The sequence below is a fragment of the Podarcis raffonei genome, chromosome 6 (assembly GCF_027172205.1).
Source record: "Podarcis raffonei isolate rPodRaf1 chromosome 6, rPodRaf1.pri, whole genome shotgun sequence".
Lineage (NCBI taxonomy): Eukaryota > Metazoa > Chordata > Lepidosauria > Squamata > Lacertidae > Podarcis > Podarcis raffonei.
This window is the reverse complement of record NC_070607.1, coordinates 100025981-100052978: the sequence shown is the minus strand read 5'-3', so window position 1 is coordinate 100052978 and position 26998 is coordinate 100025981. Positions and strand designations below refer to the sequence as shown.

Sequence of the window (26998 nt, the reverse complement as noted above, 5' to 3'; positions counted from 1 at the left end):
AGGCACCAAAACCAGATCGTCGATTAGACAAACAGCACTGTCAACAAGCAACTGAAGCCTCCAACCCCAGGAGGGGCAGCGCAGCATAGAGCCCCCTGAGAAACTGCGAGGGGGAGAGCCCACCTCAGGAATCCTGCAGGAAGAGAGAAGGCAGGTGTTAAAGGGAGCCATCTTGCTCTGCCCCACTCATCTCTCCTTTAAGAAGCCATTAGATAAGATCCTGCAGGCAAGGAGAGGCCTCAGCTCTGACTCCTGCGGACAAAAGCCAGGTGGGCCAGCTGCCCATTCACTGCCTGCTGCACAAAGTGGAGTCACTCCAGCAAAGCCAAATGCAGCCCTTCCTCCCGCCCCCAAGAGGGGAACCAGAAAGTAGCTGAGGGGGTGCAAGGAGGAGCAGGTGCTGCAGGTCAGGCTGGCTGGGGCTCTCAGGGGACCTGGGGGCAGGCAGCTCTCCCCCCCCCATTGCCAGGGGCCTCTTTTCACCTTGTCAAAGGCGACCTCCTCCTCCTCACTGGTCTCTGGCTCTTCCACCATCGCCTCTCCCACTTCCATCAGGGTCAGCCTGTGAGGCAAAAACAGAGGCATGTCTTGGCACAGCAAAGGGACGTTTGCTGCCTGGCCATGTTGGGGGGATTAAAGCTTATTCTGGGGGTGGGAGAGGCAGTCTGGATGACTCCAACCTGGTGCCTGCCCTGTCTCTGCCTTTCCACAGCTGCCCTGCAAAGACCGTCTGGTCACAGGAATCTCTCCCTGGATGCACAGACGCCAAGCATCTTGGCTTTATTGTAATAATGACTATTCATATTAATGAATATAACCACAAACCCATAAAACAGCGTATACAAAATCTTGTATCACTTGTTCTTCTCTCATGGAAAACATTACTTCCACTTATTTAAATGGCAGAGGCCTCGTGGTGAAACCCTATTGCCCAATCTCCAGCTTGCAGCAACTCAAGGGCCCAGACAAACTTACCGCCCCAGCTGCCAGCCTAGGCTGCCACGGTTCTTGGGCTGTGGCTGGCTGCGAGAGGCTTTGTGGCCCTGCTGTGGCCCCTGCGGTGGTTGGCTGAAAAGGCAGAAGAGAAGCAAGTCAAGCCTCCTGCAGGGAGGGTGCTAGCGAGCCCTAGCCCACCCACAGCCCAGCTCACCTCTGCACAAATTCCGACTCAGAGCCAGAGTCCTCCTGGCCCAGCAGCTGGGCAGCCAAGTGGCCTTTTTTCCGCAAGGTGGTGGATGTCAGCAAGGGGCTCTGTAGGCGGCTTCCAGAAGTGGAGGAGAAACTGGCATCGCTATGCCCAAGGGACTCTGCCAAGGCAGGAGAAACATGGCCATTTCCACTTCCAAGTCTGCAGCAGTACAACCCCCACCACCCTGCCCCCCTCCATCCCGCCTCCCACCATCCAGGTGCCGCCTCTTGGCAGGTGGTCCAGGCTTCTGCTGAGCAGGTACATCTGGTGAGGGGGCTGCCTCCTCCTGGGGGCTCAGGGAGCGCTGATAGACCAGGAGCGAGGCCCAGAGGCGCTCCTCTCCACGTCGGAAGGACAGGTGCGCCTGGCTGATCTTCTTGAGATAGGACAGCCTGCCAGAGGGAGGAGCTGCATTAGGCTTAACAGCAGAGAATGGAGTCGAGGGGCACAGGGGCCTCCCAGCCTCCCCTCTTCCCTCGCAAGTCACTCACAGCAAGGCTTTGTCGGGAGGCACCAGCCGTGGAGAAAACTCGCTCAGCAGCTCCAAGAAGGGCAGGTGGACAAGGTCCAGCCTGGAGTCAGAGGCCACCGGCTCCTGGAAGGCAAACTTTATCCCATCCCTATGGCAAATGAAAGTGCAGCAGGGATGCCTCCTGGGCCTGGGGAGCCAGCCTCTTGGCTTGCCCTTCCCACACCCAGGAACTGGGCAAGGCTGTGCTTCAGGGCAGAAGCAGCCACTTTGCGCCCAGGTCCATTGCAGGCAGAACCCTGGAAAGCCACTGCCATTTGTTGCAGAGAGCACTGAGCCCCTGGACCAGCCATCTCTGGCTTCCCAAAGCCCACCCTTCCACCTGCTCAGCTGGCTTCCTGTCAGGCACTGGCTGCTCTTGGACCAGATCCTGCCCTCCCACTACTTCCCACACCCTGCAAGACAGGAAGAGAAGGCCTTGGCAGCAGCATCCTCACTTATGCAGAGTGACAAGGGCGGAGCGGTTCTGCAGCTGGTGCAGCCCGAAGAGCAGAGAGAAGCGCCGTGCCAAATCCCGGATCTCCAGGAAGGCGGCAGAGTGGACGCCTACAGGTCCCTGTTCCAGAAGCAGCTGAGTCAGCAACTAGGAGGAAGAGCAAGGGAGTGTCACCCAAGGCCTCTCCCCAACCTCTTGGCTCAAGGTCCTTCCCCCATTACCTGCTGCAGAGTGAGGAGCAGCGTGTGAGCCCATTCGGTCCGGTCAATCTGGCGGGTCTCATTCAGTGTCGCCTTGATGATGTCCCCATAGTCATTGTAGGCCTGGTGGGGACAGAACACTAAAGTCACTCCATTCCCAAGGCATAGGCTTAAGCCATAGAGAAGCACACAGAAAGTTCTATTCCCTATTATGGGATGGGTAAGGAAGGGCAATAGTCCTAGCAGGCAGCACTCCTTGGCTAGGGTCCAACTGGAAATGGGCTTCCAAACATCCTCTTGTGCCCAAGAGCCATGACTTGTGCATTTCAAGTTTTGCTTCTGTGAACAATACACTGGCTGGCTATTTTGGTTAACTGCAAAGTCAGGCAGCTGGATAGCAGCTGGCAACCCGCTGAAGACACCCCAGGCCCAGCAAGCACAGCACTCACGGGCCATTGAGATGAGTCTGACTGGGCTCTGAAGGCTGCAAAGGGGTTGGACTGTAGCACAGGCAGAGGGAACCTTTCCCAGCCATGTGTCTATCCCTCAATCCCCTGACATCACATTGTCAGGTGACCAAAAATATTTCTTTTCTTTCAGACATGCAAAGAGGTTTGTGCCAATCAGGGTGGTGAATTTCTGCTCAGATTGTACTGGGGAGCTTCCCTGGGAATGTGCTGCTCTAGAGTAAGAGACAACTGCTTTGCTGGAGTAAGTGCATTGCAGAGATGAATGGACAGGCAGGCAGGCACATGTAGGCCATGGTAGGCATGGTTGATAGTTGAGCAGCTAAGCAGGGCTACCTGTGTTGGTGCTATTTGCCAAGCTAAAAGTGCTTCACGTGGGACATGCTAGGATGCCAGAAAGACCGGGTCAAAGACAGCTATTATTACAGTCCTCTGCTGACCATCACATAGAACAGAGAATCCCAGGGTTTGTCCCCAGGTGGATGCTGCACAAAGGTAGCCAGAACCGAACCCCTGCCAACAGAACACCCCTAGCCAGGCCCGACCAGCCTGGTGAGTAGTGGTGAGACTTTGGGTGAGGTAACAGGGTCTTTTAAATCTGCTGCTGCCTGATCATCCATGAGTTCAGTGCGCTTCTGGCTACGTGCCTAATGCTTTGCACTTGGACCGAGCCTGTGATCTTTTGAACTGTAACACATATTCCCTATCCTCAGGGAATGAATCCCTTGGGAGCCTGGGAGGAAGAAGGTCCCCATCCTCTACCACCAGGCAGCTGCTGCGCATTACAGCTCCAGGTAATGCCGAAAGCAACAGTCCCCCCCCCCACCGCAGCCCACCAGAGCTGCACATGGAGGACCAGATGTGGTGGGTCTCTTGGAGCCTTCTTGGAGAAGGAACAGCTAATCTGGCACCCAACCAGCTGTCCAGCAACATCGCTGAGCAAGAGGAAGGGGACCCATGTCAGAGCAAGAGCCTGGGCACATCCGCCCCCCCCACCAACCTTGGAGTAATGCTTGAAGATGTCTGAGGCAGCACTCAGCTCCAGGACTCCGTAGATAATGAGCTTGCAGAATCCGGCCAGCAGCTTGCGGCGCTGGTGCAGTTCCTCAATCTGGAGCATCTCATCCTGGCTGCCTGAGGCCAACAAGAGGAAGAGTGGGGGAGGCTGCTCTGCCCAGGGACCCCCTGCCCTCCTGCAGCCAGTGGCACCATGGGCCCAGCCCAATACCTTCGACCTGGTCGTGGTTGAAGACGTGGTCCACAAGGAAGCCAGCCAGCTGCGACTGCAAAGCAACATCTGGCTCGTACACCAGCTCCTGGAGCAGGCGGTGGCCCCCATACGGCAGTTGAGGGCCGAAAATCACGAGCAGGTCAGTCAGCACCACAAAGGCCTGGCAGGGAAACCAGAGAGTGAAAGTGAGGGGGCAGGAAGGGACATCGCAGGATTCAGGAGCAAGTCCTAGAAAATGGGGGAGGGGGCAGGAAAAGGGCAGCAAGCAGGAACACACTGCCTCTTTTCTGTACCCCCCCCCCCGGAATCAACAGGGCAGGCAAAGGGGAGGAGTAGCCTCTTCCTTGTCCCAGCAGCAACAGGCAAGGAAGCTCCCACCCACTGCATTGCAGTTGTGGCTGGGGCAAGAAATCAGTGCCTCCCCTCCTCCATGATTCCTGAGGCTGCTGCCTCCCAACCCCCCAAACACCATTGCACACAGACACTCAAATCAGCTGCACAAGGCCAAGACATGCAACAAATGAAACCATGAGTCACTCCTCCAGCTGCTTCCTTCTTGTAGTTTCCTGCCCTTTAGCAGGTTTCTGGAGCACCACCTCCGTCTCCTGCGCATCAATGAAGTTATTGTCCCCAGTAACTGGTGTTCTAGCTGCAATGTTGTCTCCCTCTCTCTCAGGATCTAGTTTAAAGATCTCCTGATCAGGTTTGTGAGACTCTTAGCAAACACATTCTTGCCAACTGCTGTGAGGTGCAGCTCATCTCTTGCCAGAAGTCTTTCCTCAAGAAGTGGAGAGCATGATCCAAGATGCCAAACCTTCCTGACATCACCTGCACAGCCAGTGGTTGACCTCCAGTATTACCCTCTCTTTTTGGGTCACAACCTTCAACAGGGTAGATGAAAAGACCACCTTTGCCCTTAGGTCCTTCAGCTTCCTGCCCAGAGTATCAGAGTCCTTTGCTATATGCTGAAGGTTGTGTGGCAGTACTGCTTGTACCCACATGGATAAGAAGGAAGGGGTTGTGGCCAGTGGGCTTTGCAAGATTTGGCAACTTCTCTCTCTCATGTTGTGAAGGGAGAATGTGAACAAGAGATGAGCAAGCATCCCTGTGGCCAACAGCAGAAGAAGCCCAGCTCTTTTGAGTGTTTCATGAAGTAGGCAAGAGCCAAAATCCCAACTCCCAAGGGGAACACAGGAACCCTGTCTCCTGCTCTTACCTGCTCCTGAACACCGGGGTCCACATCCACAAGATAGTTCTGACAGAGGGAGCAGAAGGAAGCCACTTTTTGCTTCAGGCTGAGCAGCTGCTCCTGGAAGGAGGAGTGGTGTCATGAGCATGTGGTGGTGCAAAGGGAGACCCACCCTCTCTAAAAGCCCTGCTCACCTGTCTGGGAAGGGGGTCAGAGGCTGCGGTGGCGGCACAGAGATGGGACAGCTCCCAATAGAGTGAGAAGTATGAACAGGATATGGCAGAGATGACCACCTGCAAGAAAGGAAGTCAGGCAGATATGGAAGTAGCCAAAGCAAGATCAAGAATTTTTGGGGTGGGAAGGAGCCTTCCACTCTGCAGCTGCAAGACTGCACCCACCCCCCAAAATGGGGGAAGGGAGCAGGATGTGGTAGCAACAATGAGCCGACACACAGGCATGCAACTGTGGGCACATGCTCATGTTCATCTCCACTTTTCCAGGGCACTCTCAGTTCAAGCCCCTCTCTCCCTGCAACCCTGCAGTACCTGCTTGGGGATCTCTCCTGTGTCCACCGTGTGGCGCAGGAGTCGGATGCAGGGATCAAAGAAATTCCACGGGGTCAGGTCATGAGCACTGCAGACAAAACAGCAAAGGACATTCCTTGCCTCTTCCTTCCGTGCAACAGAAGCGGCATGGGGCTGCTCCAGAGCAGCTGAGGGAGGGTCTGAAAGCCTTGAGCTGGGACGCTAGCCAGGATGGGGCCTGCAAAACAACAGGACGGCCTGGTTCTCTCCCTCCTCCCTGTGCTCACCTGTGCAGGATGGCAATGCGTTTGAGAGTGGTAGCCACACAGTACACATCTTCATTCTCCAGAGAGCCGGGGGACTGAACAGGAACCAAGAGAAAGAAAACCTAATTGACCATGCCTGTTTCTCCTCCTCCGTGATCATTGCAGTCTTTTGGGCTTCCATGGACTGCAATGACAGAGATGCCCTGTCTATCTGTGAAGCAGGAAAGCAACCCAGTACCTCAACACTCTTACAGTCTCCTATGTGGAAGAGGGAGAAATGAAGGAAAAGCATTGCTCCATACATGCACTGCCTAACCCAGCCACCAACCCCATTCCCAGGCACCTCCGCTGCACCCACCCATCTGTGGTCTGGCCACTACCTTCCCACTGACCATTCCAAGCTGCCAAAGCCACCAGTGCTCTGTACCTGGAACAGTTCAGTCTCCTCATGCTGGAATTTATCCGCCAGATGGTCCACCAGACGACTGCGGGCAAAATCTGCACGGCTGTAGAAAGCCAGTTCTGGAGAGCAGAGCATGTGCAGAGTCCTGGAAGTAGCCTCCAGTACTTCGCAGTCTGTGTGCTTTTCCATCACCTCCCACAGCTGGGCCAGCAGCAGCTCTAAATGCTTGGGGGAAGTGCAGCAGCCTGGTTGAATGGCAGCTCTGGACTAGGGGGAGAAGGCAAGCCCAGCCCCACACCTAAGCCCTGGTCTGGCAAAGGGAAGGGGGCAGGCGCAGGGCTCCCTCACCTTTTCTAGACGGCCGCTGCTGTAAAGAGTCAGGTCAAAGTAGCGTGGGACCTCCAGCAGATAAACCACTTTTTCGGCATCAGCTGAGAACTGGCCAAAGGGAGCGGAGAGAAGGGACATTCAGGCTCCCGCATAGCCAAGAGGAGCCATGAACAGGAGGGCACTGCCCAGGGCAAGGGAAACCATCTTGTCTGCATTTGTTGAAGCCAAGAATGTCAAGTGCCATGAACCCAGACCCCAACAGGGAGGGACACGTCACCCCAGAATGCTTCCATGCCCCCTCCCAGCAACACAGAGGGAGGCCCCCATCCCTCACAGGGCTCACCTTAGCCAGCAGCAGGGGCAGCAGGGGAATGAGGTGCTGAGTGAGTCTGAGGCGATCCTCCACTTGCACCTTGCGCTCCCGAGCAGAAAGCACCTTGTAGAGAAGAAAGGAGGGGAAGCATAGCCCAGTGGAGGGCAGGAGACGAGCTAAGAACACCTCAGGTGGCCACCCTGACCCTTCCTTTACCTTCTTTCCAGAGATCCGGCCGACAGGTGGCTGCCCCTCTGTGGCCTGCCGCACACTGGCTGCCAAGAACATGATGAGGCTGTTCTCCTCTCGGTCTCCGAGGCCTGTGGGCAAGGCGGCAGCTGAGCCAGGGAGCGAGGCGGCTCACCCAAGCAGCTCTGCAGGCCCTTTGCTGGCCAGCCCAATGCAGTTGTTCCACACTGTACACCTCATACACTGTCCGTGTGTGGACTGCCCTTTAAACCCACCTCAGCGTTGGTGAACTGCAGCTTCCATCATCCCTGGTCATTTGCCACACCTGCTAGGGCTGATGGGAGTTGTAGTTCACCACCTTGTATGTTCCCCACTCCAACTTTAGCCTACCCTGTGAGAAGTCTCAAAGGAGAGGCTTCATTTCACCAGCAGCCATTATGTCTCCATCTCAACTTGTGCGAAGGTAAAAAATAGGCAACTAGACTGAACACTGCTCCTGCATCTCTTCACAGCCAGAGAAACTGCTTAAAACTGCCAACATGCAAACCACTCCACCTCCTCCCCTGGCACCTTTGGAAGCAGCCAAAGGAGGGCGGGACATGTACCTGCTAGGAATGTGTTCAGGCGATGCTAAAAATGACAAGCAGGTGCCCGATCCAAGGTAACCCCTCCCCTTCTATGATTCTACTCAGACCTTGCAGTTGTGAGCTGATCACTGAAGAGCTGGGTGGGTCCTGGACCACACCAGATTGAAAGTTTTCACCTTAGACACTTTACTGGCAGACGTGTCCAGCAAGAGCCAACCTCCACCCCCACCACGCATGCAAGCTGGGCAGAGGTGTCAATGCTCTTCACTGCTTCCAGGTGTCCCTTCACCCCCCACCTGTTCCTCACCTTCCGCAGGAGGATCCTCCAGCAGAAGCCCAGTCAGCAGCTGCCAGTCCTTCAGCAAGGCAGCCGCACAGTCCCACAGGCTGTCCACCAGGTAGCTGGCATGGTCATGGAACTGTGTGGGGAGAGCAATGTCATGCCCCTGCCTGGGAAGGCCTCTCCTGCCCCCACCCCCCTGCTGCCTCACCTCACTCTCAATGAAAAAGGCCAGCAGCAGCTGGAAGCCGGCTCGGGTGCGCTGCTTCCCTGCCGTCCCCCTGGCACACATGGTGGGAGCCAACAACCTAGGGGCCAAACCGCTATTGTTAAGAAAGGGGAGATGGAATCAAGGATTCTGCAGGAAGGCTTGTAAGAGGCAGCAGAGCAGGATCAAATCTTGTTTGTTTAATAAAATTTACAAACCACTTGATTGCAGCAAAACATATGATTTACAAGATACATGAAAAAACAAGCTGGTCTTCTGCTTGAGATGCTGCAGTTCCGGGGGGGGGGGGATAGAGAGAGGACACACTCACTTGTTATACAAGAATTCGCCAGCGGCTGCTGCAAGGGGACGGTTAGAAGCATACACAAGTGGAAAGACGCTTGCACAATCCGAGTCTGTGAGCACATCATCCATATTCCTGAATGGAGATCAAGCATCCACTCATCAGTGGGCCAAGGCTGGAGCTCAGTGGCAGAGCACATGCCCTGCATGCAAAGGTCCCAGGCAGGCTGAGAAACACCTTGTCCCAACCCTGGAGGCGGCTTGTTTGTCAGCGCAGACAACACTGCATTGAACGGACCAAGGAAGATTCCTGTGTGCACACTATGGACATTTGGGGGGGATGCAAGGGGCTCAGGCCCTAGCAACACCCCCACCCTGACAACACTTACTGAAAGATGAGGGTGAGCAGCCTGACAGCTTCCACTGCCACTTGGGGCTCCTTGTCCAGGACCATGGACACCATTCGCTCCTGCAGGGAAGAGCGCAGGCATAGGGTGGGAGAACAACGCACCTCCCCACCATATCTTCACAGATGCAAGGAGCCCACAGCAGAATGTATAGGAACATACTCCCCCTGTCAGAGGAAGGCCAAGAAGGTGTGGAAGACATCCAGCTGACAGCATTCTTGGGTCAAGACCCTCACCTTGAAGCGACTGGTGAAGAGCTCCATGCGAGCAGCCCTCTCCTGGCTGTGATACAGTCCTTGCAGAGCAAGAAGGCACTTGAGCCGGACCTCCCCCTGCTGCAAGACAGACAAGAGGAGATTAGGAGCAAGAGACTAGAAGCTGCCGGGCCAACTCCTTGGGCTTCTTCAAGAGAGATCAGCATGGCCAGACCCTAAGGTGGACATTTTCCCAGAAGAACCTCAACGTTCACAGGCATGTTTCTACTTTCACAGAATCAACTGAGAATATTACCTGCACTACCCACACTGATGAACAAGTAACTAGTATAACCACAGATTCTTATAGTCACCTAAACAAGCCTGCAATCTTGCAGTTAAAATTTGTTTCAATGGGTTTTAAGGAGCCTTGACTTCAAAGGACTACAAGACAGCTGTCCTAAGTCAAGTAACTTCTACCTGAAAGCTTCCTATGGCAAACAGCAAGTTAAGTCTTTTCCTCTGAACTACATTCACTCATAACTGACTTTGACTTAAAAAGTCCCTGGGCTCAAATCTCATCTCAGCCTTATACGCTGTAATACAGTTACTGCCTCACATTTGTGTGCATGAAAGGGTTAACCTGAGGCTCTCAGTCTTCCTGCTTCCTGATCCCAACTCAAGAATGCTGCATGTGAATTAAGAATCTCTCTATAAGGAGGTTTCATTGCCTGCATTTTTGTTAGTCGAAAGATTGTGAAATATACTCAGAGTTGCAAAGTGATTTCATGCTCTTTATTCAGCTCATAGTGGTGAGGAGGAATGAATGAAAGTCCCCTCAAAGTATCTGCTCTATATACATTATTTACACAATGGGCTGCACATAGAATCATAGAGTTGAAAGAGACCACAAGGGCCATCGAGTCCAACCCCCTGCCAAGCAGGAAACACCATCAGAGCACTCCTGACATATGGTTGTCAAGCCTCTGCTTAAAGACCTCCAAAGAAGGAGACTCCACCACACTCCTTGGCAGCAAATTCCACTGTTGAACAGCTCTTACTGTCAGGAAGTTCTTCCTAATGTTTAGGTGGAATCTTCTTTCTTGTAGTTTGGATCCATTGCTCCGTGTCCGCTTCTCTGGAGCAGCAGAAAACAACCTTTCTCCCTCTATGTGACATCCTTTTATATATTTGAACATGGCTATCATATCACCCCTTAACCTCCTCTTCTCCAGGCTAAACATACCCAGCTCCCTTAGCCGTTCCTCATAAGGCATCGTTTCCAGGCCTTTGACCATTTTGGTTGCCCTCCTCTGGACTGTTAGGGTGTGAAACCTAAGACGCTGGCAAGTTAGCAATGTCATGTGACTTTAAGTAGTCAAGCTCGTTAAGTTGCTCAGTATATAGTGTGTTTGTTTTCTCTGCCTGTGGGGCGTGAAGCAAAAAAGTCTGAAAGCTCCGGAGGTGTTTCTGTTATCTTTCTGCAATAAACCTGTCTTTGGAAAGACAGGCTTCCCTGTGTCGTTATTTCTTTGCTGCTGAGACTTTGAAGCTTGTACTGCAACAAGAATCTCTGCACTGGACTTAATTAAAGCTCTGCAAAGAGAACTGTTGCTGGTGGCGCAGCGGAAGCGTTTACTGGACCAGTACACAGACTCTCTTAGGTTATGGCTCCTTCTACATTTCTACAGCTGTATTGTGTGCAGAGAAAGTGAAAGCAGCTTTTGGATGAGAGAAGACCGGCTTGGTCATAAATCCAGCTCTTAAAGGAACTGAGAGGCTGCAGAAAGTTGAGAGAGCTGCGTAAGTGAAGATTTACATCTTCATTAGCTGCAAAAGGCTAGCTTGACCTCCTGTTGTGTTTTTGTTTTGTTAATAAAAACAGAGGATGGTGGTAGGTTGCTAGTGAAGAGACAGAGGGAAAAAGTTTAAAAGGCTTCAGAGGAGGCTGGAGGCATCTGAAAAGTGAGTAAAACAAATCCCAAGGGGAAAGAGAAGCAAGGGCACACAGAGGGAGTAGCAGCAGACCCCAAGAATGGCAGTGGAAAATTTCCAGGTTCCCTTTACAAAGTTGAGCTCTGCTAATTACGTGCAGTGGTCTAAGAGGGCTCAAGTCTGGTTGGAAGCCAAAGAAGTGTGGGCTGACTATGTCCAGAGGCAAAAGCCGTTTGTGGCTGTTGCAGCAGATGCCACAGCAGAGCAACAGGCTGCTGCACATGCTCAGAACAGGGAACATGATAAAATGGACACTAAAGCTAGATGCATGTTGATGGTATCGATAGACGATTCCCAATTACCTCATGTGGAAAATTTAAGGTCTGCATTTGAAATTTGGGAAGCTCTTAGGCGAATTCACCATAGAGCCACGCCCGGAGAGAAGGTGAACATTATACGTGCTTTGTATGAGTTGAAACTGAAGCCAGGGGATAGTGTGGTTGAACACACGTCACAGATGACTGAGTATTTCAACCGACTGTCATCTCTAGGTGTGAATTTTCCTGAAAATATTAAAGTTTATACTCTGCTTAGCAGCCTGCATGCAGGGTTTGAAAACTTAGTACTAACTTTACAAGTTTTGCCAGAGGACCAGCTGAATATGAATTATGTGACTGGTAGATTGTGTGAGCAAGAATATCAACATCATCGAAAACGTATTGATAATTCAAATACCCCAAGGGTTGGATGTTCAAATAATTCCCAGTGTGGGGGAACTAGCAGGCAGAGCTGTAAGGAAGCTTCACAAGTGTCTGCTATGGCCAGCAAGTCATGTTTTCGATGTGGCAGCAGGTTTCATTTGATAGCAAAGTGTCCAGAAAAGCAACAGGAATTTCAACAGCCCAAGGCCAGTTTCCGGAGCTACAGGGGAAGACGACGTGAGAATTACAAGAATCAACGATCCAGAGGGGGGGCAGGTGCTGATAAGGGACTATCTGCAATGGCAGCACAACAGAGTCCTAAAAGGAGCCAACAAACCTTGAAGTGGATAATTGACAGTGGAGCAAGTCACAGTTTAGTTCCAGCGACATCTAGTGGCAGCTTGATGAACTGCAAGACATTGCCAGTTGCAAAAACGGTGACTATAGCAGACAATAGTAAACGAGAAATGAACCTTAAAGGCACAATTTATGTTAACTGTTTGGAAACTAACCTTCCTGTTTTTGTTCTTCCAGGAATGAAGAATGGACTTTTGAGTGTGTCATGCCTGGTAAAAAGTGGTTTTAAGGTTGAGTTTGAAAATGATGTGTGCACCATTTCGAAACAGGGGAAGGAGCTAGTTAAAATTCCCTGTGAGGATGGGCTTTTTGTTTTGGATGAAGAGCAGTTAGCAGCAGGTAGATGTTCAACAGGTGAAGCGCAAGCTAAGTGTGTAAATAAGGCTCCTCATACAGGTTGTGCACATCTACTACACAGAAGGTTAGCTCATAAATGCTTTAAGTATGTAAGCAAGATGCCAGATTTAGCTGAGGAGTGTAACATTAAACCCTGTCCAAATTTTCTGGATGCTAAGGTTAAGACATGTAACTATCCTAGATCTGAATAGAGTAAGCAAAAAACCCTTTGAACTTGTGCACTGAGACGTGTGTGGCCCTATGCCAGTCAAATCGCTTGGAGGTGCGAGATTTATGCAAATTTTGGTGGATGATTTTTCAAGGGCTAGTTGGGTTTTCTTTCTGAAAGAAAAATCACAAGCAGCTTCCATCCTGATGGATTGAAGAAGTCGAATGTAAATTTGACACCAGGGTACGTAAAATACAATCAGATCGTGGTGGGGAATATGTGAACCACAGGCTCAAGACGTGGTTAAAAAGGAAAGGTATAGTTCATAGACTTACCAATCCCTATTCACCACAGGAGAATGCAGTTGCCAAAAGAAAATTTCGAACATTACAGGAAGCCATTGCTGCTTTGCTGTTTGATTCTGGACTTCCACAGCGTTTTTGGGCTGAGGCTGCACTGTATGCGAATTATACTTTTAACAGAGTGTACAATAGCACAGTAGGCAACACTCCTTACTTCATGCTATTTGGAAAAAAACCAAAAATTGATCATCTGAGTTTTTGGATGTCGTGCTTATGTGCTGGTGCCTAGGGCACAACATAGGAAAGGCGATCCTAGATCTAAAGAAATGTTTTTCTGTGGTTATCAAGCAAACACAAAAGGTTGGAGATTTGTGAATGTAGAAGGCAATCAAACGAAAATCACAATCAGCAGAAGTGTGGAATTTTGTGAACAGGATGGTTGGAATAAAATTCATGGAAATCCTGACATACTATTTGATGTGGTGAACAGTAACAATGAAACTCAGGCCCCCGGGCAGGTATTAGTTCCAGAACAGGCTGAGGAATTTGAGTCTGAGGACGAGGGTGAGAAATCGTCTAGTTCACCCAAGTCTGTAAAGTCAGAATCTTCTAGCTCTAAAAGTTCACCTGTACAGCAAGAGAGACGTGTAAAGTCAGAATCAGAAAGTTCTTCAACTACTAGTGACAAACAGGTGACGACTAGTGATTCTGGGTCAGAGGGGGAAACTGAAGGAACATCGCAGGAACTGTTAAGGCGTTCCAAGCGTACCAACAAAGGTAAACCTCCTGAAAGGTACCAAGCTATTAGTGTTTGGGCTGGTTTGGCAAATTGCGAACCTGAAAGTTTTGAGGAGGTTGAGCAATTACCCCAGGAGGAGGCCAGTAGGTGGCGTGAGGCCATGCAAAAAGAGTTGAATTCTATGAAAGAACTGGGTGTGTTTTCCATCACCAAACTGCCAGAAGGTACCAAGGCAGTAAGTTGTAGGTGGGCGTACAGGATAAAGACAACAGCGATGGGGGAACCAGAGTACAAAGCAAGGCTTGTAGCTCGAGGTTTTACGCAAAGAAAGGGGTTACATTATTCCGAAGTCTATGCACCCACTTCAAGGAGTGAAACCCTACGGGCACTATTAGCAGTTGCTGCTCAGAAAGGGTTCAAAGTGAATCAATTCGATGTCTCTACAGCTTATCTTCATTCAGACTTGGCTGAAGAGCTCTCTATATGGAGCTACCGCCAGGATTGAAAGTCGGTAAATCAAATCAGGTATGGAAACTACATAAATCTATTTATGGACTCAAGCAATCTGCTCATAATTGGAATGAGTGTTTGAATGACGTTCTGGTAGGCATTGGTTTTAGCAGGAGCAAGGCTGACAATTGCTTATATTTCAGAGGTTCAGGAGATGCTCAAGAATCTTTGCTTGTTTATGTAGATGACCTGATTTACACTTCAAAGACACAAGAACAAGTAAAAAAACTAGCCAAAGAGTTAAATAAACACTTCAAAGTTAAGAATCTTGGTGATGTGAAGGTCTATCTTGGTGTTCAGATAGATAGGACCAAAAATGGCAGTTTTCTACTGAATCAAAAAGGCAAGATATTGCAAATGTTGAAAAAGTTTGACATGACGGAGTGTGCAGGTGTTAGAACACCAATGGAAATGAGTTTTGTAAAAGACAATGAGTTCAAGGATAGTGCTGAATTCAAGCGTGCTGAAATCTTTCAGTCAGCACTGGGAAGCTTACTTCATCTTTCGCAATGGAGTAGACCAGATATTGCTTACGCTGTTAACTTACTCAGCAGAGAAGCTTCAATACCTAGTGTAAATGCATGGAAAGGAATTCAAAGAGTGTTAAGATATTTACAATACACCAAAGATTTTTGCCTTGAATTATCTTCTGAAGGACAAGCACAGATTACTTGTTGGGCAGATAGTGATTGGGCAAATTTAAAGGATAGAAAATCAGTGTCTGGCTGTGTAATAAAATTTGGTAACTCTCTGATTGGGTGGAGATCCAAGAAACAGAACCTGATTGCTTTGTCGTCAACAGAAGCTGAGTTCTGTGCCTTATCTGAGTTATGTAGAGATCTAGAATTTTACAAATGCTTGGCACAAGAGATGTATGAAAAGGCCATCACTCCAATCACTGTATGGGGTGATAATCAACCGTGTCTTAAGTTAGCACAAAATGGGCAGTTTAAAGGTCGTACAAAACATTTATATATCCGCTTTCAAAATGTTTGTCAAACGGTAAAAGCAGGAATTGTTAAATTAAATTACTGTCCCAGTCATGAAAATCAAGCTGATGGTTTTACAAAACCGCTTGGGTTTCAGCGGCATGAAAACTTTTGTGAAGAAATGGGTCTGAAGTAATTTTGTTTTTGTATTGCCAGCGAGAGGGGGTGTTAGGGTGTGAAACCTAAGACGCTGGCAAGTTAGCAATGTCATGTGACTTTAAGTAGTCAAGCTCGTTAAGTTGTTAAGTTGCTCAGTATATAAAGAGTGCTTGTTTTCTCTGCCTGTGGGGCGTGAAGCAAAAAAGTCTGAAAGCTCCGGAGGTGTTTCTGTTATCTTTCTGCAATAAACCTGTCTTGGAAAGACAGGCTTCCCTGTGTCGTTATTTCTTTGCTGCTGAGACTTTGAAGCTTGTACTGCAACAAGAATCTCTGCACTGGACTTAATTAAAGCTCTGTTGCTAGTGGCGCAGCGGAAGCGTTTACTGGACCAGTACACAGACTCTCTTATGGACACGTTCCAGTTTGTCAGTGTGCTTCTTGAACTGTGGTGCCCAGAACTGGACACACTACTCCAGGTGAGGTCTGACCAGAGCAGAATACAGTGGAACTATTACTTCCCTTGATCTAGATGCTATACTCCTATTGATGCAGCCCAGAATTGCATTGGCTTTTTTAGCTGCCGCGTCACACTGTTGGCTCATGTCAAGTTTGTGGTCAACCAAGACTCCTAGATCCTTTTCACATGTACTGCTCTCAAGCCACGTGTCACCCATCTTGTATTTGTCTCTCATTTTTTTGCCCAAGTGCAATACTTTACATTTCTCCCTGTTAAAATTCATCTTGTTTGTTTTGGCCCAGTTCTCCAATCTGTCAAGGTCGTTTTGAAGTGTGATCCTGTCCTCTGGGGTGTTAGCCACCCCTCCCAGTTTGGTGTCATCTGCAAATTTGATCAGGATGCCCTTGAGTCCATCATCCAAGTCGTTGATAAAGATGTTGAATAAGACCGGGCCCAAGACAGAACCCTGTGGCACCCCACTAGTCACTCTTCTCCAGGATGAAGAGGAACCATTGATGAGCACCCTTTGGGTTCGGTCAGTCAGCCAGTTACAAATCCACTGAGTGGTAGCATAGTCAAGACCGCATTTTACCAGCTTCTTTACAAGAATATCATGGGGCACCTTGTCAAATGCCTTGCTGAAATCAAGGTAGGCTACATCCACTGCGTTCCCTTCATCTACCAGGCTTGTAATTCTGTCAAAAAACGAGATCAGGTTAGTCTGACATGACTTGTTTTTCAGAAATCCATGCTGACTATTGGTGATCACAGCATTCCTTTCTAGGTGCTCACAGACTGTTTGCTTAATGATCTGCTCCAGAATCTTCCCTGGTATTGATGTCAGACTGACTGGGTGGTAATTATTTGGGTCCTCTCTTTTCCCCTTTTTGAAAATAGGGACAACATATGCCCTCCTCCAGTCTGCCGGGACTTCGCCTGTTCTCCAGGAGTTCTCAAAGATGACTGCCAGTGGTTCTGAGATCACATCTGCCAGTTCTTTTAATACTCTTGGATGCAGTTCATCTGGCCCTGGAGACTTGAATACATCTAAACAAGCCAAGTATTCTTGTACTATCTTCTTAGTTATTCTGGGCTGTGTTACCTCTGCTGAATCATTTGCTCCAAATTCTTCAGGTCGGGCATTGTTTTCTTTATCGGAGAAGACTGAGGCAAAGAAGGCATTGAGGAGTTCAGCCCTTTCTGTGTCCCATTTGCATTTCACCATCTTCTCCTCTGAGTGACCCCACTGTTTCTTTGTCCTTCCTTTTGCTACGAACATACCCATAAAAGCCTTTTTTGTTGCTTTTAACCTCTCTAGCAAGCCTGAGTTCATTCTGTGCTTTAGCTTTTCTGACTTTGTGTCTACATGATTGGCTAATTCTGGAATTCTACTGTAAGCCAATCAGGTTGTGGATTCACTTATATCTGGAGCATGATTGGGTGGTTCCTGCCAACCAATCATACTGCTGCATTGTTCTAGGACCAATCAGACTGCTGCAATTTGGATCCTATTGTTCTAGGACCAATCAGACTGCTGCAGTTTGGATCCTATTCAACTGAGTACATAACACCCCTCCCCTCTAAGTTCCAGTCCTGCCTGGGAGGTCGCATTCATAGTCCTCAAGGTACGCCGGCGGCCTACGTGTGCGTTGCGGCCTGTGGTGTTCCCTGGTCCGGGGTTCAGGTTCTGGCTCGTGTTCCAAGGATGCTGGCTGTGATGGGCCTGTTTCGTCTGGCGCAACCGGCTCGCCCAGTCGTGGTTCTGGTTCCGGTGTCCTTTCGGCCTCGCGGGTCCTCTCTGTATTTACTGATTCTGCCTCTCCTGCTGGCCCCTCCTGCTCTATGGGCCTCACTGCCCCTCTGTTCCCTTGGGACTCCTCTGACCTTTCCTCCTCCTGGTTTTCTCCCGGGAATCGTCACCGTATCTGGTCGCAGTGGCGGCGCCAGCACTGCCCCCAATCCGTTAGCACTTCGTACGACATGGGGCCAGTGACCCTGGTGACTGTGGCGGGTACCCATGCTGGGCCTGCCCCAAAATTCTTTGTGTACACTGGGTCCTGGGCCTCGAAGGTCCGGGGGTTCCTGCCTTCCCCCACCACTACCTCATCCTGAGCTCTATCGGGGTGAAGGCGGTCCAATCTGATTACAAGGCGTCGACCCATTAGTAGCTCAGTGGGGCTCCGGCCAGTCGTTGAGCTGGGGGTGCTGTGCTACGAGGAATGTGGCAAGGCGGTACTCCCAATCCCCTTGCGTCATGCAGCGAAGGGTGTCCTTGGTGGTCCGCACCATGCGTTCTGCTTGGCCATTGGTGGCAGGGTGGAATGGCGCCGAACGGATGTGGCGGATGGCGCTCTGCGCTGTGAAGGTTTGGAATTCTCCTGACGTAAATGCAGTCCTGTTGTCTGAGACGAGAGTGTCAGGGAGCCCGTGGGTTGCAAACAGCCTGCATAGTACCCGGATGGCTGTGGATGTAGAAGTGGACGGTACTAGTGCGACTTCCAGCCATTTGGTGTAGGAGTCCACCACTATGAAGAATGTTTTCCCCTGAAAGGGGCCAGCGAAGTCCACATGCAGACGTGACCATGGTGCTCTGGTGGACTCCCAGGACTGGACTGGGGCCTTTGGGGGATCTGGGCGGGATTCTTGGCAGGCCTGGCAGTCGATCCCCGGCCACCACACATAACTCCTGGCCAGGGCCTTCATTCTTACTACCCCTGGATGTGTCTCGTGTAGGGCTGTGAGGACCCTTTTGCGGAGGGGCTGGGGAACAATGACCCAGCTTCCCCATAACAGGCACCCCTTGTTGGCCGACAGTTCATGTTTGCGGGTTGTGTAGCCAGCGAATTCTGGCCCAGGGCTGCTGCTGGGCCATCCCCTCCACACCAGTCCAGGACCCGGGAGATGACCCTATCTTTCTTGGAATGGTGTGCAACTTCTTGTGCCTGAATGGGGCGGTCGGGAAGCAGCTCCAGGCTCATAACCTCTTGTGCAGGTGCTGGGTCGGGGCCTGTTTTCCGGTAGTGGTAGCCTGCTGAGGGCGTCCGCATGGCCCATCGCCTTCCCCGGGCGGTGAATCAGTGCATACTGGTATCTGGCAAGGAAAATTGACCACCTGAGGATGCGAGGAGACAGCACTTGGGGGGTCTGCTTTTCGGGGGCAAACAAGCCAAGCAACGGCTTGTGGTCAGTCACCACGGTGAAGGGCCGCCCGTACAAGAAATCATGGAATTTTTTTACTCCCTTCACGATTGCCAGCCCCTCCTTGTCTATTTGCGAGTAGTTCCGCTCGGTTGCGTTGAGTGTCTGGGAAAAGTATGCTACTGGTACCTCTATTCCATCTGGGAGTTGGTGTCCCAGGACAGCGCCAATGCCATAGGGCGAGGCGTCGCATGCTAGCACCACTGGCAGCCTCTCATCAAAGTGTGCCAAGACCAAGTTTGAGACAAGCAAGTCCTTGACTGCCTGGAATGCAGCCTCCTGGCGCTGGCCCCACACCCAAGGGGCCCGCTTGTCCAGGAGTCTGTGTAGGGGCTCTGCTACCGCTGCCTTGTGGGGAAGGAAGGAATGGTAAAAGTTCAATAGTCCCAAGAAGGCCTGAAGTTCAGTCTTGCTCTTGGGCACTGGGGCATCACAAATGGCCCGTACCTTGTCCCCAGTCGGGTGGACCCCTTCTGCATCCACCATAAATCCGAGAAAGTCCACCTGAGGCACTCCTAGTAGACATTTTTCCCGCTTCACCTTGAGACCCGCCGTCTGGAAACGGTGCAGAACGGTGCGGAGGCGGGTGTGGGCCCGGCAATCAACACATCATCAAAGAAGGGGGTGACGCCAGGAATCCCTTTAAGGAGCGAGTCCATTAGATTCTGGAATATGCCTGGTGCCACACTGAATTACAGCCGCTTTACCCTGAATGCTCCTCTGTGTGTCACAATCGTCTGTGCCTCTGCTGTGGCCTCATCTACTGGCAGCTGTTGATACGCTTGGGCCAAGTCCAGCTTGCCAAAAAATTTCGACCCAGCCAGGGTGGCAAGGACATGGCTGACCACTGGCACTGGGTATGCATGGGCCGTGAGGGCCTTGTTTATGGTACATTTGTAGTCTGCGCAGATGCGGACCGAACCATTAGGCTTGATGGGTGTGACGATTGGGGTTTCCCAGGGGGCATTAGGCACCGGCTCCAGCACTCCTTGCTCCACGAGCCGGTCCAATTCCTCGTCTATACGGGGTTTCAGGGCGAACGGGACCCGGCAGGCCTTGAGCCTGACCAGTCGCACTGCGGGGTCAAGCTGTAGAGCAATGGGGGGCCCCGTATACTGTCCCAATTTCCCATCGAAAACCCCTGGAAATTCCTTGCATATGGCGTCCACGTCCACTTGTAAGGTAGTGTGGTTCACCCCGGTGATGGCTAGCCCCAGTGGTCCAAACCATGCCAATCCCAGTAAGCTAATGTAGGGGCCCTTGACCACAAGCAAGTCCAGTTGCTGCGTCCGCCCTCGGTATTGCACCCTGAAGGTCCCCATCCCCATTGTGGGGACCTTACGTTTCTGGAAGTCCCGGAGGGTGAATGGGGCCGGCCTGAGTTTGGGACCCCCAGTAGGACACAGTTTCCTTAAGGTCCTTGCCGAGATTATGTATAGAGTTGAACCCGTGTCAAGCTCCATGCGGCATGGGGCCCCCTCTATCTGTACCTCTACATAAATGTTCTCTACGTTGGGGTGGGGCAACTGGTATACCTGGAAGTCCGTGAGCTCCGTCGAGTTGCCTTGGTGCGTTGGGCCCCGGGACCTGGGGCTCTTGGATTGGTCATCTGATGCCTGGAGTCGGGTGGGCCGAGCTCGACACACCCGGGCGATGTGTCCCGATTTTCTGCACTGCCTGCACTCTGCGTTGCGGAAACGGCAGGTCCTCCTCTCGTGACTTTCCCCGCAGCTTGCGCAGTTCCCTCCTTCTCGTCGAGGCAGCTGTGGTATGTGGGCTGCTTGAGTGCACTGCTGTACTCGGTGCACCTCCTCCCTGCCAGATCCTGAGTCGTCGGTGAGGTCTTCGTGGTGGACCCTCGGTTGGGATGGCAGGCTCGGCCGTGCCTCTTGCGTCGACCTCTCAGCAGCTTCCGTTGCCAGGGCCTCCTCCAGAGCGACCTGGAACGTTAGGTCCTTCTTAGCGTAGAGGCGTCGTTGCAGCTTCTCATCCTTCAGGCCACCGACGAGGCGGTCCCAAAGCATGTTCTCCAGCTCTGAGAAGTTGCAGAACCGGGCGGCTTGGCAGAGAGAGATCACAAACCCAGTTATGGTTTCCCCAGGGGCTTGCCGCTTTGCGTAGAAGGCATTTCGACGAGCCACCACTGAGGGCTGCGGCGAAAAGTGCCCCTTCAACTGCTGTTGGTTGCCATTCTGAGTTCCTTGTGTCCCAGAGTGAGGCAGCAGTGCGGCAGGTGGCGGTGCTGCGGTGCTGTGTGTAGCAGTCAGCTCAGTGGGATCCCACCTTCGTCGCCAATGAAATATACTCAGAGTCGCAAAGTGATTTCATGTTCTTTATTCAGCTCATAGTGGTGAGGAGGAATGAATGAAAGTCTCCTCAAAGTATCTGCTTTATATTCATTATTTACACAATGGGCTGCACATGATTGGCTAATTCTGGAATTCTACTGTAAGCCAATCAGGTTGTGGATTCACTTATATCTGGAGCATGATTGGGTGGTTCCTGCCAACCAATCATACTGCTGCATTGTTCTAGGACCAATCAGACTGCTGCATTCTGAATCCTATTGTTCTAGGACCAATCAGACTGCTGCAATTTGGATCCTATTGTTCTAGGACCAATCAGACCACTGCAGTTTGGATCCTATTCAACTCAGTACATAACAGATTGCATGAACCTTTTTGTAATGAAACCAAGTACATTTCTTTTTAAGTCGTTTGGAACCTTTTGTCAGTGTTTGTAAAAAGCAAAAAAAAAGAAGGAAAGGGTTCTGACCTCCCTTTGTCTCCTCAGCCTGGTCCTTGGACCCTTGTCGGCACAAAAGAGTCCACGAGAAAAGTCCTTGCAGAGTTTTATTCTTAAAAGTCTTTATGCGAAAGCGACTGACCAACTACACACATCAACACTAACCAACCAACCAACCAACCCAAACACCAGCCAACCCAAACTAACATTTCTCACTCTGTATATACAACCCAGTGCAGGCTGCTGACTCATGCTGACCCAGCTTTATTCGCATTAAAGAAACAGCGGCCATTTTAGCCATGACACCTTTTTCATCTTCATTTCACTACCAGCAGATTTTGACGTCGACTGTAACTTCTATAACTCCTGTTTGCAAAGCTAAGTGTCTGTGATTTATTATACCCAAAGTATTTTTGTGAAGAACATTTGTTTAAAGATGCAAATCTAACCAAGTTTTAATGTGCAATCACAATTGTACTTAACTTTGCTGAGAGAGTAAGAATCTCTCTTCCCTCCAAAAACATATCCACTAGAAAAGCAGCTATTCTGACAATCACCGTGATGAACCAAAGATGAAATGTTCCAACAACGACCAATTGTAGCAACAACTACAACGGCTAGTTGTTGCAAGAACAAGCTCATGTTTATATTCACTTGCTTTGATATATGTGAATTGTCTGGCTTCGATGCTATGCTTATCTGTAAGCCTTGGGGTGCTGGGCTCAGGGCCCAGGAAGAGAGGAGCTCTGGACAGCTGCTACCTCTGGCCTCGCTGACCAGGGGAAACTAACCTATGCTACTTTGTGCATAAAGGATACATACACGTTTCCTCAGCTGCAAACCAATCATGACGACCTCTCGCTTTTGTGGTGTCCGTCCCTTCTGTACAGGTAGTGGGGCTCTGCATGCTGTGGTGTAAGTTTATACCTCTAAACAAGGCAGTAGAACTGCCCATTCTGGTGTTTTTGACATCCTCCTTTGGTATACTTACATCAAACCCCTCGCTCAGCACCTCTTTTGTGCTTGCGGTTCAGTACCCCCCTCCCTCCAATTCTCGGTAAGAGAATAATATAGCTTATCTTGCAGCGTTGCTATTATTACTGAAAAAATGCATTTGAAATGTCTCCAAGATCAGAAACAAGAGAAATGCTCCCTAACCTTTCAAAATGAAACAGCAGCATTTCCTCCCACCCCAGCACAGAGGTGGCTGGATGTGTGAATGCTGTTTCTTCCTGATAGAGATCACACAGAGGCATCCCTGCCTGCCCAGGTGTATGTGTGTGCCCTGGCCCTTGGCAGGTTGGCCATATGGAAATCTGACTCTCAGGCTAAGAAAGGTTCTCCACCGCAGTCCCATGGAAGCCCTGAACATGTTTACAGCTGTTTGCCTATGAGCAGATGGGTACCTCCTGCTGGATGCAACACCCACCTTCTTCCACCTACCTACCTTGTCATGTAGCGTCCAGCCAATGTACTTGAGATAGCTGTCAGTCAGGAAGGAGTTGCTGTAATGCTCTATCCACTGGCCCATCTCTTCAATGCAAATGGCACGAATTTCAGGCATAAGGTCCCTTGACAAGCAAATAACAAAGAAAGTGTTAAGATGGACAGCGTGGCTCACTGGTCCCTGCTCTAGCTGAACTTGCTCTCACCCCAACTCACCGATAGCGGTGAATGAAGACCCCCTTGAAGATAGCGTTCATCAAATTCTCAAGCTCTTCCTGTTTCTCCTGGAGCTGGCAACACACAAAGCAGGACACAAGTGGTTGAAGTCTCCAGCCAGGCACTTGCGTGCACTGCCACCTGCATCTGACATGTTAGAGGGACTCTCACAGGGAGCAGACTGTCTGCCCTGCTTGAAGCACAGTCACATCTTCTGTCTCTGGCATGTAAAAATGACACTGAGTCAAAATTGCCTCCTAATGAGTTAGAATAAATCTCTAGAGGCCTGGAGTAAACACCAGCCCACAGATGATCAGTTCAGCAGCTGTAGTGCTCTAATATTTAATCTAGGGGTTCTGTGACAGGAAGATTGAACCCTTTCCCTCCCGTCTATGAGAAATGAACCCAGCCAATGCTTATATTGATACATTAGAACCCCAGAGTTCCATGATCCCAAGCACAGTCACCTGGATGCCCTGAAGCCTTTATCAAGAGAGCACGAGGAAAAGCTGGGACAGGAGAAGGGATCCAGCAGATACCCATAAGAAATGTTAACTCGCCCATGTCTGAAGGAGTTTAGCCCTACTATTTGCCTGACAAATACCATCATCCTGGGTCAGGATGCTGCCAGCACTCCACACATCAGCACTGGTGATCACACACTTGAGGTGGTAGATTTTGTCTACTTTGATTCCACCATTAGTAACACTGAGCTGGACAAACATATTGGCAAGGCAGCTATGGCAATGATTCACCTGTTCAAAAGGGCATGGGAGAATGTGACGCTAACATTCAAGATTCAGGCAGGTAGCCATGCTGGTCTGATGCAATAGAAATATATAAAAATATAAATATAAATATAAATATAAATAATGTCCAGTAGCAGCTTAGAGACCAACTAACAAACTTAGTTGGTCTCTAAGGTGCTACTGGACAATTTCTTATTTTTTTTTATATAATGCCTGATCACCTCATCTATCTCCTGAGAAATCTCTATGTGCGACAAGAAGCTACAGTTAGAACTGGATATGGAACAACTCAATGGTTCAAACTTGGGAGAGGAGTACGACAAGGCTGTATATTTGTCTCCCTGCTTATTTAACTTATAATGCAGAATTCATCGTGTGAAAGGCTGGGTTAGATGAATCCCAAGCCGGAATTAAGATTGCCGGAAGAAATATCAACAACCTCAGATATGCAGATGACACAACCTTGATGGCAGAAAGTGAGGAGGAATTAAAGAACCTTTTAATGAGGGTGAAAGAGAAGAGCGCAAAATATGGTCTGAAGCTCAACATCAAAAAAACGAAGATCATGGCCACTGGGCCCATCACCTCCTGGCAAATAGAAGGGGAAGAAATGGAGGCAGTGAGAGATTTTACTTTCTTGGGCTCCATGATCACTGCTGATGGTGACAGCAGTCACGAAATTAAAAGACGCCTGCTTCTTAGAAGAAAAGCAATGACAAACCTAGACAGCATCTTGAAAAGCAGAGACATCACCTTGCCAACAAAGGTCCGTATAGTTAAAGCTATGGTCTTCCCAGTAGTGATGTATGGAAGTGAAGAGCTGGACCATAAAGAAGGCTGATCGCCAAAGAATTTATGCTTTTGAATTATGGTGCTGGAGGAGACTCTTGAGAGTCCCATGGACTGCAAAAAGATCAAACCTCTCCATTCTGAAGGAAATCAGCCCTGAGTGCTCACTGGTAGGACAGATTGTGAAACTGAGGCTCCAGTACTTTGGCCACCTCATGAGAAGAGAAGACTCCCTGGAAAAGACCCTGATGTTGGGAAAGATGGAGGACACAAGGAGAAGGGGACAACAGAGGACGAGATGGTTGGACAGTGTTCTCGAAGCTACCAGCATGAGTCTGACCAAACTGCGGGAGGCAGTGGAAGACAGGAGTGCCTGGCGTGCTCTGGTCCATGGGGTCACAAAGAGTTGGACACGACTAAACAACAACAACAAACATTCAATACCAAGATGAAGGTCTACCAGGCTTGTGTGTTGCGCACGATGCTTTATGGAAGCAAGTCATCGGCAACCGCCAGTAGCGATGCCTCAACACTTTCCACATACGCTGCATCATAAAGGTTTTGGTATCAAATGGCAGGACAGAATTCCAACCAAAAATGTGCTCTCTCAAGCCCACATTCCCAGCAAGTTCTCACTCCAGTCTCAGCGATGCCTATGCTTGCTTGGTCTTGTCCACAAATTGAAGATGGTAGGCTCCCCAAGGATGTGCTCTATGGGGAGCTGGCTTCAGGCACCAGACCCATTGGCCGACCAACACTGCGCTACAAAGATGCCTGCAAACGTGACATAAAGGCTGGAAACATCAACCCCACAGTGTGGGAATCCTTTGCAGATGACTGCAATGACTGGAGACAGACAGGTCCTGCATGCATAAAAGTGACCAGAAGAGGGATGACCGGTGAAAGGAGCAGAGAGAGAAGAAATGCCATAGTGCATCTGCAGCAGCACAACCAGATGCCGACATCTGCCCCAGCTGCAACAAAACATTCGCATTGGTCTCTACAGCCAGAACTGGCGCTGTAACCTTCCAACAGTTTACCCCACCTCCAAATATGCCCTTTTCCACTGTCTCCCAAGACAAGTCTCATTCCACGAGGTTTCAGTAATTTCCATGAGGTCATATTTGCCTGCTCTCCCGCCCACCCCATGCCACCTTCACCTCTCTGCGTTGTTCCAGCAGCCCTTCCAGCTTCCCCAGAGCCCGGCAGCTCGATCCCTTGGCCTGCTCAGCCTCATACTGCCGCTGACTGTGGTCCTTCTGCAGGCTGACACTCAGAGCTACACGCACCAAACCTGTCATTAGTTTCATGGCTACAGGAAAAGATGAAGCATAGCATGGCATTTCTCAGCTCCTCTCAGAAAGGGATGCATCTGCCCACCCAAACCCAGACTACTCTCCTACCTGCCAAGGTGCTCGTGTGGCGGAAAGCACGCACCTGGGAGTCAGACATGCCAGTAAGCAGGGCGACAAGGCTACCCATCAAATACTCATCATAGAGAACAGCATGTTGTGTTTGGTGCACAAGAACTCCCAACAGCTCACAGAACCCCTGCCGAAACCGCCGCCAGACTGGGGTGTTCAACAACAGTGGGTACTCTGCTGAGCCCTGGGAAAAGATTTGTCTGAGTCCACCATTTGTCTCTGCCACCCTCCCTCCAAGGTGACTGCTTGGATTTAACCTCCCCAGAAACATCCCCTTCCTTAGTTCTCACCTCATCAAATGATTCTGTCAGTTGTTGGATGATCTCCGAGTTCTGAAGGCCTCTCAGCATCTCCAGGGTCACTATACCTGCAGGGCGTGGAGGGGAGAGAGAGGGGAGAGAGCGCCAGTCCAGCCTCACATCACTGCAGAGCAAGCAGGACGGAGCACAGGAGAGCTTTTGCAAGAGTACGCAGAAGCACAACACTCCACTCTAAACTCACCTTTGCAACCACAGGAGTGGACAATGAAGTTGAACAGCTCCAGAAACCCAGATTCCCTGTCTTTCTTGTAACTCTCAAGCCAGTCATCAAC

General features: G+C 50.3%; 1 protein-coding gene across 2 annotated transcripts; it reads right to left on the bottom strand.

Moving 5' to 3' along the window:
* Positions 1-3: 3 nt before the first annotated feature.
* On the bottom strand, positions 4-26998 carry STAG3 (stromal antigen 3). 2 transcript variants are annotated; one of them, XM_053394834.1, is made up of 29 exons: positions 26908-26998; positions 26697-26773; positions 26386-26590; positions 26143-26294; positions 23445-23518; positions 23230-23353; positions 9288-9386; positions 9034-9113; positions 8673-8780; positions 8345-8441; positions 8161-8272; positions 7294-7397; positions 7108-7200; positions 6783-6872; positions 6459-6659; positions 6053-6126; positions 5787-5874; positions 5436-5534; positions 5269-5361; positions 4050-4212; positions 3822-3955; positions 2376-2477; positions 2156-2301; positions 1681-1809; positions 1400-1581; positions 1151-1307; positions 976-1068; positions 484-562; positions 4-133 (listed from the first exon to the last, which is right to left on the bottom strand). In XM_053394834.1, the coding sequence occupies exons 2-29, from the start codon at positions 26754-26756 to the stop codon at positions 125-127; spliced, it is 3147 nt and encodes a 1048-aa protein (XP_053250809.1). In that variant the 5' UTR covers positions 26757-26773; positions 26908-26998; the 3' UTR covers positions 4-124. The 2 variants fall into 2 exon arrangements, with proteins under 2 accessions (XP_053250809.1, XP_053250810.1); XM_053394835.1 differs by lacking the exons at positions 26143-26294; positions 26386-26590 and having other exon boundaries at positions 4-562.

Excerpts from the sequence above, each read along its gene's own strand:
- STAG3 (XM_053394834.1), bottom strand. The coding sequence starts at position 26,756 with ATGCTGAGAGGCCTTCAGAACTCGGAGATCATCCAACAACTGACAGAA. Across the intron at positions 5,875-6,052 it reads CGCATTGCCATCCTGCACAG|TGCTCATGACCTGACCCCGT; the intron begins GTGAGCACAGGG and ends TTTTGTCTGCAG. Across the intron at positions 1,582-1,680 it reads CCTCCCGACAAAGCCTTGCT|GCTGTCCTATCTCAAGAAGA; the intron begins GTGAGTGACTTG and ends TCCCTCTGGCAG.